The sequence below is a fragment of the Pristis pectinata genome, chromosome 5 (genome assembly GCF_009764475.1).
Source record: "Pristis pectinata isolate sPriPec2 chromosome 5, sPriPec2.1.pri, whole genome shotgun sequence".
Lineage (NCBI taxonomy): Eukaryota > Metazoa > Chordata > Chondrichthyes > Rhinopristiformes > Pristidae > Pristis > Pristis pectinata.
Window position 1 is genome coordinate 5,120,216 of NC_067409.1, and position 17,090 is coordinate 5,137,305.

Sequence of the window (17,090 nt, forward strand, 5' to 3'; positions counted from 1 at the left end):
AGAAGAAGCTGGATAGGATGGGGCTTTTTTCCCTGGAGTGTAGGAGGTTGAAGGGTGACCTTATAGAGGTTTATAAAATCATGAGGGGCAGAGATAATGTGAATGTCACAGTCTTTTCCCCAGGGTAGCAATCTAAAACTAGAGGGCATAGTTTAAGGTGAGAGGGTAAATAGTTAAAAGGGACTTGGGTGGCAACTTTTTCACACAGAGGGTGGTGGGTGCATGGAACGAGCTGCCAGAGGAAGTGGTAGAGGTGGGTACAATAACAACATTTACTAAACATTTGGACAGGTACATGGATAGAGGGATATGGGCCAAACGCAGGCAAATGGGACTAGTTCAGACAGACATTTTAGTTGGCATGGACAAGTTGGGCTGAAGGGCCTGTTTCCAAGACTATGACATGGCCACCAGGGACATTGAACACAGTCCTCGCCCGTGTGGGGACCTTGTTCTCACCGATCAGTCGCAGTTCCTGCAGGCTCCTCAGGGGTTGCAGGGATGCCTGGTGCAGTGTGTGCAGGCAGTTGTTGCTCAGGTCCAGCAAGGCCAACGAGGAGAGCCCCACAAAAGCCTGGTCATCCAAGGACTGCAGGTTGTTCTCCTGGAGGTGTAGCTCCTGCAATCTCTGAAAGCCAAAGGCAGACTCAATTGAAAAAATAATCTTCTAACTTCAATAACCCAACTCCACATTACTCAGCCAGATCTCCTTATTGACGCTGGAAGGAAGCTTATAATCAGACTAATGTGATGGATTTTTTTTTTGAGAGGGTAACAAGGAGGGTCGATAAATGTAGAGCAGTAGATGTAGTTTACATGGAATTTATGAACAGGTTCCTGCCTCACAGACCAGTCAAGAAAGTAAAAGCCCTTGAGACACAAGAGAAGGTGTCAAATTGGCTCAGTAGCAGGAAGCAAAGGGTTTTGACCTGAGTTGTTGACCCTCCCTCTGCCTCCCATCCTTGCTGCTTGATCCACCGAGTTCCTCCAGCAGTCTGTCTTTTACTTCGGGTTGACCGATATTTTTGTGACTGAATGTCATTGCAAAACTCTGTTATCAGTCCCTTTATATTGCATAATTTAATGATTCAGAATTAAATGTCAGAGCACAATAAAGAAGTTTGCAGATGATATGCATAATATTTGTATATTGGTTTGTGGCTGTGTATTTGTTAATTAATTTATGTCAAAGTCAAAGTCGAGTTTACTGTCACAGGCACAAGTCCATGTGTGCACAGGTGCAATGAAAAACTTACTTGCGGCAGCATCACAGGTGTTACGGACTCAGTGAAAGTCCCTTTAAGATAGAGAGTGTGTGTGTATGTGTGTGTGGGGCGTGCTTACGTCAATAGAAGATAAAGGACGTAATGACGTTGTTGAAGAAGTTAGAAGAAGAAAGAGAGAGAGAGAAGGGAGAGAGACACCAGCCTGCTTGTTTTCTCTATCGATGGATGAGAAACAATAACTGTGTTTGCCACTGAAATCCATGTATGGAAATTGGAAGTAATCCGGTGGAGTTCACTTTGTTGCTGACCTGTAGAAGGAAACAGGTATTTGTGTGTGGACGACCACGGTTCGGATGCTTTTCGGGGTGAGGAAGTCACTACCGAGTAAACACTGAAGTGTCGTTTGGGTTCCATCGTGGAACATTTGGATTTCGTATGTACTCTCTCTATGTTTTTCTACATCTACATCTTATCTTCAGACAACGGTGGTTGTTGAAGAAGCCCTTGCTCATGTTTCACCTTATGGCTTGCGGAACTGAACTTTAAGAACCATTCAGGAACTGGGAGTTTTGGACTTTGTCACACACACACACGAAGAGTTTAGTTTTGGGGTTAACGTTCGAGGTTTAACATTCTTGAATTCTAACATACTAACATTTTTTTTTACTTTTATTTTACGTATTACCATAAGTAGTGATTAATAAAATAGTTTTTAACACTGAATCATGCTCAGTGTGTTTCTTTTGTTGCTGGTTTGTGACAAAATTGGGGGCTCGTCCGGGATAGTTCCCAAGGTTAACGAGTGTCGTCTGGGATTGTACCCCAGATTGACGAGATTTGTTCGGGATTCAATCCAAAGATTTTTGAGGGAGGTCTGATAAATTCTTTTAATTGGCTTGTGTGTGTGGAAACCAGCAGCAATGGATATTAAGGCATTTTTGGAGTCACCAACCCAAAAGGGATTGGAGGTGGCGAAAAAGGATGATTTGATAAAGATTGCTACAAGGCTAAACCTTACAGAAGTAAAGCAGTCTATGAGAAAGGCAGATATTCAGAGATTGATAGCTGGCCATTATGTGGAAAAGAAGGTGTTTGAGAAGGAAGTGTTAAAACAGTTTCCTGGCAGTGAAATAGCAATTTCTGAGGCACAGGTGCAGCTGGCAAAGATAGAGGCTGAACGAGAGCAAACCCAGTTAAAGATAGAAGCTGAACGAGAACAAACCCAGTTAAAGATAGAGGCCGAACGAGAGAAATTAGAGGCCGAACAAAAGATAACTCAGATGAAGATAGAAGCTGATCTAGCAATGAAGCAGATGGAGCTGGATAACGAGGGAGAAAAAGAGACAGCATGAGTTACAAATGAAGCGTAGGAGTTCGGAATCTGATTCTGATGATGGTTTTTCAGCCAGCAGGGAGGTTCGATTAGTCCCTCCGTTTGAAGAAGATCAGGTTGATCAGTATTTCCAACATTTTGAAAAGGTTTTGTGAGTTCAAACTGGCCAAGGAAAGGATGGGCTCTTATGGTACAGAGTGTGATTAAAGGTAAAGCTCAAAAAGCTTATTCTGCTTTGTCTGTTGAGGATGCAGCTGATTATACCAAGGTAAAACAAGCTATTTTGAAGGCCTATGAATTGGTCCCTGAGGCTTATAGACAAAAATTCAGAGACTTGAGGAAATCTGCAGATCAGACTTATATGGAATTTGCCAATGAAAGAGAATATGTTTTGAACGATGGTGCTGGCTAAAAATGTAGATGGGGATTATGATAAATTGACAGAATTGATACTAGTGGAAGACTTTAAAAGATGTGTTCCAGCTGAATTAACAACATATTTAAATGAAAAGGCAGTGGAAACTTTACAAGAAACTGCTAGGTTGGCAGATGATTATGCTTTAACCCATAAATCCAAATGGGGACAACCTAAACCTTTCAAAAGAGTTACAAAGACAATCCAGGTAAACCAGAGATTAAATTGTGAGGTAATCAAAAAGGAAAAGATGAAAAGAAGCCAGGGCTGGAGAAACCTGTTGAGCGTACTTGTTATTACTGTAGGAAACCTGGCCATAGTGATATCTAATTGTGCCCTTTTGAAGAAAAAGAAGGAAGCTGGCCCAATGCTTGCTTTCAGGCAATTAAAAATCAAGAAGGTTTAGGAGATGCTGTTAAAGATCAGTCCTTGCAAGAGGGAAAAAGCGGAAAAGTTGGAGGAGGTGAGAAAGGAATTCCGTTCGTATGTATCAGAGGGTTTGTTTCACTGAATGATGAGTCACCCCAGGTGCCAGTGAAAATTCTTAGAGATACTGGGGCTAGTCAATCTCTCTTGCTGGACAGTGTTTTAAATTTTGGTGAAGAAAGTGACACTGGTGAAGTAAATCTAGTACGAGGCGTTACAGGTGAGACATGTCTGTCCCTTTTCACAGGGTGGATTTTAAAGTCAAAGTTCGTAGAAGGACAGTCGAGATAGGGATAAGACCTAGTTTGCCATGGAAGGAGTTCTTTGTTATTGGGAAATGACCTTGCAAATGGAGAAAGTGATCCTGTGGTACGGTTAACAACCAAACCAAGGATTGATGAGTCTGAGAATGATCCAGATGTTTACCCATCATGTGCGGTGACTCGAGCTAGAGCTAAAGAATTAGCCAAGACAGACAGTCCGGTGCAGTCTGATGTGGTTCCTTGTGGACAGTCTAAACAGGAAGAAAATTATGATGCCTTATCTGAGACTTTTCTGTCTTCACTGGAGGATCAACATCCTTACAGTGAGCCTGAATTTAAAGATTTGTCTTTGTCAAGGAAGGATTTTATGGGTGGAACAGACAAAGGACCCTGAGGTTGACAGAATTGAAAGGAAAAGCTCTCTCATGTGAGGAGATTGAGAAAGTGCCAACTGGATACTATGTCAAAAAATGGAGTGTTAATGAGGAAATGGAGACCTCCTCATGTTCCTGTTACTGAGGAATGGGAAGTTATTCATCAGGTTGTTGTTCCAAAAGTTTATAGGGATGAGATTTTAAACCTGGCCCATAGTATGCCTTTGGGTGGTCATTTTGGTGTGAATAAAACTGTAGGGAAGATCTTGAAACAATTCTATTGGCCTGGTTTGAGAAAAGATGTGGTGATGTTTTGTCGAACCTGCCACACATGTCAGATGGTAGGTAAACCAAATCAAAAACCCCCTGTGGCTCCTTTGAAACCAATTCCTGCTTTTGGTGAACCCTTTTCGAAGGTGATTGTGGACTGTGTTGGCCCCTTACCAAAGTCTAAGACTGGAAATCAGTATTTGTTAACCATCATGTGTGCCACTTCTAGATTTCCAGAGGCAATACCCCTTAGAAATATTAAGGCCAAGACGGTGTCAAAGGCTCTTGTAAAATTTTTTACCTTGTTTGGTTTGCCAAAAGAAATCCAATCTGATCAAGGTAGTAATTTTATGTCAAAAATTTTTCAACAAATAGTCTATGAGCTGGGAGCAAAGCAGATTGTATCATCTGCATATCACCCAGAATCTCAAGGAGCTCTGGAGAGATTTCATTCTACTCTCAAAAATATGCTGAAGACTTATTGCTTTGAAAACACCAAGGATTGGGACGAAGGTATCCATTTACTTTTGTTTGCCGTTAGAGAATCGATCCAGGAGTCAATAGGATTTAGTCCGTTTGAGCTTGTGTTTGGACATCGGGTGAGAGGACCTTTGGAGTTGTTGAGAGAGCAATGGGTTAATGAGGAAGTTCACTTGAGTCTGTTGGACTATGTCCAAAAATTTAAAACTCGGTTGGAGAGAGTCTGCCAGCTAGCGAGAGAGAATCTGAAAACAAGCCAGATAAGAATGAAGACATATTTTGATAGACGTGCTCGGCCTAGGACATTCGCAGTGGGGCAAAAGGTGTTGGTATTTTTCCCTAGCCAAAATAATCCCTTGCAAGCTCGTTTTTCTGGACCCTACGTTATTGAATCTCGAGTGACTGATCTAACATATATAATCAAAACACCAGATAGACGCAAGAAAACACAACTCTGTCATGTAAACATGCTAAAACCTTATTATGAGAGGGATTCAGTTGTGGCCTTGGTGGATGGTGTAAAGGTTGTTTCTAGAATGCCTGATGTTGATGTTGAGGAAGGCCAATTTAGACCAAATATTGTTCCATCGAAACTGAAAAACCCAAAATATCATGGAGAACCTTGAAACGAAGTTGGACCATTTACAAGTTTCACAAAAAACAACAGATGAGAGAATTAATTTTAAAATTTAAAAATCTGTTCCCAGATGTTCCAAACAGGACATCGATAATTACCCATGATGTTGATGTTGGGGAGGCACAAACCAATCAAACAACACCCATATCGAATGAATGTGGAAAAAAGTAAACTTGATCATCAGGAAATAAAATACATGTGTTGGAAATGATATTATTAGACATTCTAGTTCAAATTGGAGTTCGCCCTGTGTTATTGTACCTAAACCTGATGGAACTGTTAGATTTTGCACAGATTACAGGAAAGTGAATGCTGTAACAAGTCAGATTGCTTACCCTATTCCTAGGGTGGATGATTGCATAGACAGAGTGGGAAAGGCAAAATTTCTTACAAGATTGACCTATTAAAAGGGTACTGGTGTGTTCCATTAACAGATAGAGGAAGGGAAATTTCAGCCTTTGTAACCCCTTCTGGATTGTATGAATACAATGTTTTGCCATTTGGAATGAAAAATGCTCTGGCAACATTTCAAAGAATGATTAATTCAGTGATTCATGGGTTAAAACATACAGATGCCTACATTGACGACTTAGTGACTGGGAATGATACATGGGAGGATCACATCTCTGCGTTAGAAAGGTTGTTTGAAAGACTTTCCAAGGCTAACCTTACAGTTAACTGGGCTAAAAGTGAATTTGGCCATGCCACTGTGACGTATCTTGGTTATGTTGTAGGTCAAGGCAAGCAAGCTCCTGTTCAGGCAAAAGTTCAAGCAATATCTGAGTTCCCTATTCCCACAGGTACGAGGACTGTTAGAAGATTTTTGGGAATGGTTGGATATCAGCAAAATTTTTACAAAATTTTGCTGATATTGCTCTTCCCCTAACTAATCTTCTGAAGAAGGGAGTAAAGTTTGTTTGGACAGATTCTTGTCAAGAAGCATTTAAGAAGCTGAAAGCCATTTTATGCTACCATCCTGTGCTCAGAACACCTGACTTTGAAAAGCCATTTTCATTAGCAGTAGATGCCAGTGATGAAGCTGCAGGAGCTGTGTTGTTGCAGAAGGGTGACCTTGATGATATTGACCATCCTGTAGCTTACTTTTCAAAGAAATTTAATGAGCATCAAAAGAATTATTCCACCATAGAGAAAGAATTACTGTCGCTTGTTTTAGCCTTGCAACATTTCAGTGTATATGTTTGCACCGCTCAGAAACCATTGACTGTGTATACAGATCATAACCCATTGGTGTTTCTGAGCCGAGTCAAAAACAAGAACAGAAGGCTGTTAAACTGGAGTTTAATTTTGCAAGAGTTTGATCTCATGATAACTCACATTAAAGGCAAAGATAATGTGATTGCTGATTGTCTTTCCCGATGTTAAATGGGAACATGTATCTGTACTAATCTGATAGTCTGTAGTTGTGTAGCATGATAATTATTAAAATTACTAACTATGCGCGGTTAAAATTTTCTTGGAAAAATTTTTTTTTAGGTGGGAGGTGTTACGGACTCAGTGAAAGTCCCTTTAAGATAGAGAGTGTGTGTGTATGTGTGTGTGTGGGGCGTGCTTACGTCAATAGAAGATAAAGGACGTAATGACGTTGTTGAAGAAGTTAGAAGAAGAAAGAGAGAGAGAGAAGGGAGAGAGACACCAGCCTGCTTGTTTTCTCTATCGATGGATGAGAAACAATAACTGTGTTTGCCACTGAAATCCATGTATGGAAGTTGGAAGTAATCCGGTGGAGTTCACTTTGTTGCTGACCTGTAGAAGGAAACAGGTATTTGTGTGTGGACGACCACGGTTCGGATGCTTTTCGGGGTGAGGAAGTCACTACCGAGTAAACACTGAAGTGTCGTTTGGGTTCCATCGTGGAACATTTGGATTTCGTATGTACTCTCTCTCTATGTTTCTCTACGTCTACATCTTATCTTCAGACAACGGTGGTTGTTGAAGAAGCCCTTGCTCACGTTTCACCTTATGGCTTGCGGAACTGAACTTTAAGAACCATTCAGGAACTGGGAGTTTGGACTTTGTCACACACACACACGAAGAGTTTAGTTTTGGGGTTAACGTTCGAGGTTTAACATTCTTGAATTCTAACATACTAACATTTTTTTTTACTTTTATTTTACGTATTACCATAAGTAGTGATTAATAAAATAGTTTTTAACACTGAATCATGCTCAGTGTGTTTCTTTTGTTGCTGGTTTGTGACACAGGCACGTAGTATAATATAAGCAGCATTCTTAAGGAAAACAAATTAAACATAAATTATACACAATTTTTACAAGAAACAACACAATTAGAACAAAAGAGTCCATTTTAGTGCAAGGTGATCATATTATTGCTAAACTGTAGTGACTTATTATTTTCTTTCCAGTGCTCGGGATAGCGGCAAGTGACTGCGCAGGCATGTGACATCACTCGGAAGTGCGCGGGCGATTTAAAAGTCAGAGTACCACCTTAGGCTTTCTTTCCAGCGACGAGAGAGCGGAGAGTGCCAGAAATTAATGAGGAGTGAGTTTTTGTTTCTAGCGTTGGGGATAGCGGCGAGTGACTGCGCAGGCGCATGACGTCACTCGGAAGTGCGCGGGCGATTTAAAAGGAAGACTGCCATATCCAGCGGGCAGCGTCGGAGCGGGCAGCTGAGTGAGAGGGAGCAGAGTGGTTTGGGCTTTGGCTCAACGGGCTTCGGCGAGACCGGGTAAGAGGCGAGATTTAGAGAGGGGGTAAGTTATTAGTTTATTTATTTATCTCAGTGGTATTTAGCAGTATGCATCTGGGGTTGGTCTTATATTTGGAGTGCCAGATGTGGGGACCCTGGGAGACTACCAGCCTCCCCGATAACTACATTGGCACAAAGTGCACCAAGATGCGGCTCCTCAAGGAACATGTTGAGAGTCTGGAGCAGCTGCTCGATGACCTTCAGCTGATTAGGGAGAGCAAGCAGGAAATAGACAGGAGTTATAAAGAGTTTGTAGAGTACCTCTGTGGTGGTCCCCCTCGAAAATTGGTATCTCATTTTAGATTCCGTTGCAGAGGATGACCTGACGGAGGAAGACCACGGCAACCGGGACCTTGGCACCGTGCCTGGTACTGTGGTCCAGCGGGGAAAGAGAAATGCAGTGGTTATTGGGGATTCTATAGTGGGGGGTACGGATAGCAGATTCTGCGAAACCGACAATGAATCTCGGATGGTGTGGTGCCTCCCTGGTGCCAGGGTACGGGATGTCACGGACCGGGTCCAGAATATTCTGAGGGGAGAGGGTGATCAGCCAGAAGTCTTGGTACATGTAGGTACCAATGACATAGGTAGAAAAAGAGAAGAGGTCCTGAAGAAGGAATATAAGGAGTTATGAAGAAAGTTGAGAAGTAGGACCTCTAGGTGTATAGGAAGGATAGGCGGGTAGGCAGAGGGGGAGGTGTGGCCATGATGGTTAGTAATGATATAAAATCAATAGAAAGGAAGGACATTGGGTCAGAGGAGGTGGAATCCTTCTGGGTGGAGCTAAGAAATAGCAAGGGTAAAAGGACAATAGTAGCAGTTATATATAGGCCCCCTAATAGTAGTCAGGAAGTGGACCATAAGTTGTAGTTTGAAGTAGAAAAAGTGTGCCAGAGTGACAACGTGAAGATAATCATGGGGGATTTTAACATGAAGGTGGACTGGGAAATCCAGCAAGGCAGTGGATCTCAGGAGAGTGAGTTTGTGGAATGTCTATGGGACGGTTTTTTTGGAGCAACTTGTTGATGAGCCCACCAGGGGATCGGCTGTTTTGGATTGGGTGCTGTGTAACGAACCGGAGGTGATTAGGGAACTAAAGATAAAGGAACCATTAGGAACTAGTGATCACAATATGATTGAGTTCAGTTTCAAATTTGAGAAGGAGAAGCTGATAACTGGTGTATCGATATTTCAGTGGAACAAAGGAAATTACAGTGGTATGAGAGAGGAGTTGGCCCAAATTGATTGGAAGAGTAAGCTAGCTGGAGGGACGGCAGAGCAGAAATGGAAGGAATTTCTACAAGAAATAAGGAAAATGCAAGATAGATATATTCCAAGAAAAAAGGTTTTGAATGGAAAAAAGGCACAAATGTGGATAACAAAGGTGAAGGCTAAAATAAAAGCAAAAGGGAGGGCATACAAGGAAGCAAAAATTAGTGGGAAAACAGAAGACTGGGAAACTTTTAAAAACCTACAGAAATAAACTAAGAAGGTCATTAGGAAAGAAAAGATGAATTATGGAAGGAAGTTGGCAGATAACATTCAAAAGGATACTAAGAGTTTTTAAAAAATATATAAGGAGGAAAAGAGAGACACAGGTTGATATAGGACCAATCGATAACGGTACGGCAGAGATTATAATCGATGATAAAGAGATGGCAGAGGAACTAAATGAGTATTTTGCATCGGTCTTCACCGTGGAGGACATCAGCAATGTGCCGGTTAGTCAGGGGTCTCACGGAATGGAACTGAGTTCAGTTAAGATTACTAGAGAGAAGGTGCTAGGAAAACTAAATGGACTAAAGACTGATAAGTCTCCCAGACCGGATGAGGTACATCCCTGGGTTCTGAAGCAGGTGGCTTTAGAGATAACGGAGGCATTGGTGATAATTTTCCAGGAATCGATAGACTCCAGCATGGTTCCGGAGGACTGGAGGGTCGCAAATGTAGTTCCGCTGTATAAGAAAGGTGGGAGGCAGCATAAAGGAAATTACAGACCTATTAGTCTGACGTCGGATGTGGGAAAGTTATTAGAATCGATCCTCAAGGATGAGGTTATGGAATACCTAGAGGTGCAAGGCAAGATAGGTCCAAGCCAACATGGTTTCATGAAGGGTAGATCCTGCCTGACCAACCAATGAAGAAATCTCAGGTAGGGTGGATAAGTGAGAGGCGGTAGATATTGTGTATTTAGACTTTCAAAAGGCCTTCGACAAGGTGCCGCATGAGAGACTGATTAATAAGATGAGAGGTCATGGAATTACAGGTAGGATAACAGAATGGGTGGAGCATTGGCTGGTTGGCAGGAAGAAAAGGGTGGGAATAAAAAGGATCCTGTTCTGGTTGGTCCGGTTACTAGTGGTGTTCCGCTGGGGTCGGTGCTGGGGCCGCTTCTTTTTACCTTGTACATTAATGATTTGGATGATGGAGTAAATGGTTTTGTGGCTAAGTTTGCGGATGACACCAAGATAGGTGGAGGAGTAGAGAGTATTGAGGAGACAGGAAGGTTGCAGAGAGACCTAGATAGTTTAGGAGAATGGGCAAGGAAATGGCAGATGAGATTCAATGTTGAGAAATGTGCAGTTGTACACTTTGGAAACAGAAATAAACAGGCAGATTATTATCTAGAAGGGGAGAAAATTCAAAGTACAGAAGTACAAAGGGACTTGGGGGTACTCGTGCAGGATACCCTAAAGGTTAACCACCAGGTCGGATCGGTGGTAAGGAAAGCGAATGCTATGTTGGCATTCATTTCGAGAGGTATAGTGTATATAGCAAGGAAGTGTTGATGAGGCTCTACGGGGCACTAGTGAGGCCTCATTTGGAATACTGTGTACAGTTTTGGGCCCCTTATCTTAGGAAGGATGTGCTAATGTTGGAGAGGGTTCAGAGGAGATTTACGAGGATGATTCCAGGAATGAAAGGGCTTACGTATGATGAGCGTTTGTCGGCTCTTGGACTGTACTCACTGGAGTACAGAAGAATGAGAGGGGACCTCATAGAAACATTTAAAATGTTGATAGGAAAGGACAGAGTAGATGTGGCTAGGCTGTTTCCCTTGGTGGGTGAGTCCAGGACCAGAGGGCACAATCTTAGAATTAGAGGGTACGGGTTTAAAACAGATGAGGAGAAATTTCTTTAGCCAGAGGGCGGTGAATTTGTGGAATTCCTTGCCAAGTACAGCTGTGGAGGCCCGATCATTGGAGGCGTTTAAGGAGGAGATACATAGATATCTAATTAGTCAAAGTATCAAGGGATATGGGGATAAGGCCAGAAATTGGGGCTAGAAATGTTTTTTTTTCTTCTCATTCCCCCCCCCCCCCACCATTTCTCATTTCTTTTTCTTTTTTTCCCCCTTTTCTTTGGAGCAGACTTGATGGGCCGAATGGCCTACTTCTGCTCCCTTGTCTTGTGATCTTGTAACTAGGGTTGTGCCGGTTGGTTCAAGAACCGAATGGTTGAAGGGAAGTAGCTGTTCCTGAACCCGGTGGTGTGGGACTTCAGGCTTCTGTACCTCCTGCCTAATGGGAGCTGTGAGAAGATGGCACAGCCTGGATGGTGGGGATCTTTGATGATGGATGTTAATTTAAGTTTATGTTAACTATGCTTGTCCTTGTCTTGTAACGTACTGTGCTACTGCAAAAAGCTAATCTTCATGGCAGTTATACCATGTACATATGCCTATGACAACAATAAACTTGAACTTAAGTGCAACTAAAAAGGTTGGTGGGTTTCCTACTAAATTAAGAAACAGTCACATGATTATGCAATATTGTATACCCTCTGCTTTAGGTTCAGTTGACTGAATCAACAGACGTGCTTCCCTAATGAGTTAGCATTACGCTCAACAGTTTTCTGAGATACGCCCCCATTCCTGTTTTATGGGTTCTCGGATAAGGCCAATGAGAGAGGTTTAGACTCTTCCACAAGTGGGGTGGGTAGGTAGTTCGTGAGGTGTTGTGTTCATTCCATCCTCCATGCTGGGCTTCTGTGTGCATGGACTCCAGGCTTTCATTACCACTCTGAATGTTCCTTCTTCACTTTGAGTAGTCCTGGGAGAGGGATTACTAAGAATCAGTCGGGATGTTGTACTTTGTCGAGGAGGTTTTGAACACACCCTTCAATCTTTTCCTCGAGCTTGGAACAAAGTGTCTGTTTTGGGAGTTTGCTGTCAGGCATGTGAACAAAATGGTCTCCCCAGCACAGCTGACTGCATTTAATTATTCTTTTTCTAGTAGATCCGAAAGATTAATTTGGTTGTAGACTCGTTGGTGAGGATGATGGCTTGCATGCTATTGTTGAGCGAACGTAAGACGTGGAGGATGCAACAAGCATCTCAGCCTGGTCTGGTAACTGCTCTGCTCTGGACCGACGGAACCTGCAGAGAGTGGTAAACGTAGCCCAGTCCGTCACAAGCTCCTCACCTCCTTCCATCCACTCCCTCTTCGTGGTGCGTTGCTACAGGAAGGCTGACAGTATTGTCAAGGATGCCTATCACCCTTGGCCATTCCCTTTTGTCTCACCTACCTTCTGGGAGAAGATACAGGAGCTTGAAAGCCCGGACATCCAGACTCAAGAACAGCTTCTTCCCCACTGCTGTCGGACCCGTGAACCAATCACCTCTTTCATATCCCCTCCCTGGTGGTCCTGCCACATTCTTGAACCCTTAATTCTATCTCTTTTGTTTAATCTACTATTGTCACTTTAGCATTTCTTTTTGCACTACGATCTTTGCACCATTCTGCTGTTTTGCACTCGCTGTATTTATTATTACTATGTATAAAGCTTACTCTGAGAGCTTCGCGTGAGTAAGGAATTTCATTGCACCCTGGCATATTTGACTAATCTAATGCTGGGGATGTAGTTCAGGGAGAGGACACTGACGTTGGTTTGCTTGTCCTGCCACTGAATTTGGAGGATTTAGCAGAGGCAGCATTGATGGTATTTTTCCGGTGCCTTGAAGTCCCTTTTGCAAGTAGTTCAGGTCTCAGAAGGATATGGAAGGGCAGGGAACACTGCTGCCTGGTAGACCACGAGTTTTCTACCAGGTTTGAGGTGTTGATATTTAAGCACCAACCAAAGGCTGTGCTGGTGCATTAAAGGCAATAGTGAATTTTGGAATTGATGCCCGACTTTGCTGAAGTGGTTCACGTTCTCCAAGAGCTCGCTTGGAAATGTTTATAGTGGGATTAGATTGGTAGAGGTCCTTTGCTTGTGGATGTTAAGACTTATCCTCTTGTAATCTTCAGTGAACAATCGATGATGACTTGGAGTTTAGCCTCTGAGAGCACACGGGTTGAACTTTGCCTGCATACTATAGCCTGACTACTCAGGTCCATGGTAGCTTATTACAGAGGAAGAGGCTATTCAGCCCATCGGATGTAATGCTGGCTCTCAGAGCACTCCCATCAGTCCTGATCCCGTACTTATTTCCCCCTAAATCATCTTCTATTACACACCCATCAATTCTACCCTGATTCACCGATCACTCATCTACATGAGGGGTAATTACAGGAGCCAATTAACCTACCAACCCGCACCTCTGCGGGACACGGAAGCAAACCAACTGATCCGGGGGTGGGGGGGGAGCCTATGCAGTCACAGGGAGAACGTGCAAACTCCACACAGACAGCACCAGGGGTCAGAATCGAATGCGGGTCGCTGGAGCTGTAATAAGGCAGCACCATCACTCTGCCAGAGACCTTGGTTCTGGACTGCAGTGGCTGTACATTGAACAGCTTCCCGTGAGTTCTGAAGATCAGCTGCACTCCCTTTCGAGTTTAGATGCAGCAAGAGAGATTGAAGAATGTGCCGGACTGCAACACAAGCAGGTCTTCACCGGGATTGGCTCAGTTGTACACCCGTTAGTTAGGATCAGAGCTCGCAGGCTATTGTAGGGCAGGCATACGGTAAAGACACATTTCTGTGGGCAGCTGTATTGTGGAGGGTCGTGGCTGTTGCGTGACAACACTGCCCCTACCTGGTCAGATGACAGCACTGCCCCTACCTGGTCAGAAGATACACCACTGCCAATCAAGGTTTGGTCCTGCCCCACCCATCAGCACACACCTGGCCATTGGCCTTTTTAAATTACCTGGGCTGGACACCCCCCAGCCCTATAAAGAGTGCCACATGTGCTTGGCTTGGCCTCTTCAGTCTCCGAGGGATGACCCTGCTTCGCTCCAGGCCGAGCACTGTGAAACGGTGCTGGAGAAATCGTTGGTAAAGTGTGCATTGTTAAGAGGGGTGGGAGCATCTTAGTGTGGGTATGGCGGGTATCTGTACCGTGTGTGTGTGTGTGTGTGCGTGCGTGTGTCTGTGCGCCTGTGTCTGTGTGTCTGTGTGTGTGTGCGCGTGTGTGTCTGTGTGTGTGTGCGCGTGTGTGCGTGTATTCTGTTGCTATTTTCCCACGCTCGCTATCACTGATGCGCGTGTGTGTTATTCCCATTACCCTTTCCCCACATTTGTCTTTGTAAATAAATCATTTATCGCTGTGCTCAGAGTCCTTGTCCTTCGAGACCTCAAATCTGCTTCACAACAGCAGCTGACTTTGAACTTTTTTTGACAGTCTCTCCTGGTTGAGGGTAAAGGCTTTAGTGAGGTTGATGAAGTCCAGGTGTGGTGGGTGTGGCTGCCCATCTCTTGAAGCAGTGTATGGTGATGATCACGTCCAGGGTGCCTCCACACTGTGATTTGGGAAGGAGTCCTCCAGTCACTGGGATGAGGCAGGAGGACCCTCCCGGTGACTTTCCCTGTGGCAGACGGCAGGGAGACTCATCACTCTCTTGAATTTGGTCTGGATTATGCCATCTCTGAGGTCCTCTGGTATATCCGTTTCCCTGACTTGGACAAAGAGGTTGTGGATTTGAAGCTGTTCGCTGTCAATTTCATGGGGGTACTTATCTGATCCTTTTTTTTGAAGTGGAGTGCCACCTGATCCCTTGTTTATTTTTAGCTGGGATGTGGTCTTTTCAACTGCTTATCGGTCAGGAGCAATGGCAAAGACTAGTCTGAATTGGTTGATTGTGGGATGGAGTCAAGGACGCTCACATCAAGCCAGAGTTCTTGCTTCGGGAGGCCTCTACCCACTTTTATCGATGCACCATAGAAAGCATCCTATCCGGATGCATCACGGATTGGTACGGCAATTGCTCTGCCCAGGACCGCAAGAAACTGCAGAGAGTTGTGGACACAGCCTAGCACGTCACAGAAACCAGCCTCCCCTCCATGGACTCTTGCTGTCTTGGTGAAGCAGCCAGCATAATCAAAGACCCCACCCACCCGGGTCATTCTCTCTTCTCTCCTCTTCCATCAGGTAGAAGATACAGGAGCCTGAGGGCACGTACCACCAGGCTCAAGGACAGCTTCTATCCCACTGTGATAAGACTATTGAAAGGTTCCCTTATATGATAAGATGGACTGTGACCTCACGATCTACCTTGTTGCGACCTTGCACCTTATTGCACTGCACTTTCTCTGTAGCTGTGACACTTTACTCTGTACTGTTATTGTTTTTACCTGTACATCAATGCACTCTGTACTAACTCAATGTAACTGCACTGTGTAATGAATTGACCTGTACGATCGGTGTGCAAGACAAGTTTTTCACTGTACCTCGGTACAAGTGCCAATAATAAACTAACACCAAAGGTGTTTCTTCTGGTAGGTGTTAATTGCCTCTTTGTTCTCGATGTTTTCACTCTGTCTCTTGGCTCCCAGTTCAGTTATCCGGAGAGGCTGGGCTTGTTTTCTTTGGAGCAGCTGAGGCTGAGGGGGGACCTGACTGATGTATAAAATATTATGAGGGTCAAATATTGGGAAGATGGTGAGAAATCTTTCTCCATCACAGAGGTGTCAATGACCAGAGGGGACTGGTTTAATACAGAGGACATTTGGATAAGTACATGGTTAGGAAAAGTTTAGAGGGACATGGGCCAAACACAGGCAAATGGGACTGACTTGGGTGGGCACCTTGATGAGTTGGGCTGAAGGGCCTGTTTCTGACTTTATACAAGGTATGGGAGGCTTCGGGGGGATTTAAGGAAGAATTTTTCACCCAGAGGATGGTTGAAATCTGGAAATCATTCCCTGAGGGGGTGTTAGAGTAAGGTACTCTCACAACGCTTAGGAAGTATTGAGATGAGCACTTTAAACATGGTTGCATAGAAGGCTATGAACCGAGAGCTGGTAAATGGGATTAGTAGAGATTGGTAGTTGATTGTCAACACACACACGATGGGCTGAAGGGCCTGTTTCTGGGCTGTGAGACTCAATGACAAAATCTCATTTGCCAGTCAACCATGAAAACAGACAAGGGGTCTGTTAATCACACCTTTCTCAAAAGCAAAAGCACTGTGAACTTTGGAAATCTGAAATATCCCTTCGCCAATCCCCTCTGTTCCCCAACCCCCGCGCTCTCCCTGTCCCCACTCTCCTGTGCCCCCGCTCTCTCCTTCATCTTTTCCCCGACCCCGCTCTTTCTCCCCCCCTCGCCTTGCCTCACTCTCCCCATTCTATTTCCTGCCCCCACTCTCCACTGATCCCTCCCTCCCCCACCCCTCTATCTTCCCCATTCTCACATCTTTCCCCTGCAGTTCCTCCCACTGTTCTTTCCCCTGCCCCTGCTCTCCCCCGACCCCCTCTCTCCATATGACCCTAAGACATAGGAGCAGAATTACGCTATTCAGCCCATAGAGTCTGCTCTGCCATTCGATTATGGCTGATTTAATTTTCCCTCTCAACCCCATTCTCCTGCCTTCTCCCCGTAACCTTTGACGCCCTTTCTAATCAAGAACCTATCAACCTCTGCTTTAAATATACCCAATGACTTGGCCTCCACAGCCATCTGTGGCAATGAATTCCACAGATTCACCACCCTCTGGCTAAAGAAGTTCCTCCTCATCTCTGTTCTAAAGGGACATCCTTCTGTTGAGGCTGT

General features: G+C 44.2%; 1 protein-coding gene across 1 annotated transcript in view; it reads right to left on the reverse strand.

Annotated features, from left to right (window-relative positions):
• Nucleotides 1-17,090, reverse strand: part of LOC127571023 (leucine-rich repeat-containing protein 24-like) — a 50,333-nt gene that overhangs the window by 3,828 nt on the left and 29,415 nt on the right. The window contains 1 exon segment of the mRNA XM_052017005.1: nt 460-628. Within this exon segment, the coding sequence (XP_051872965.1) occupies nt 460-628 (169 nt within the window).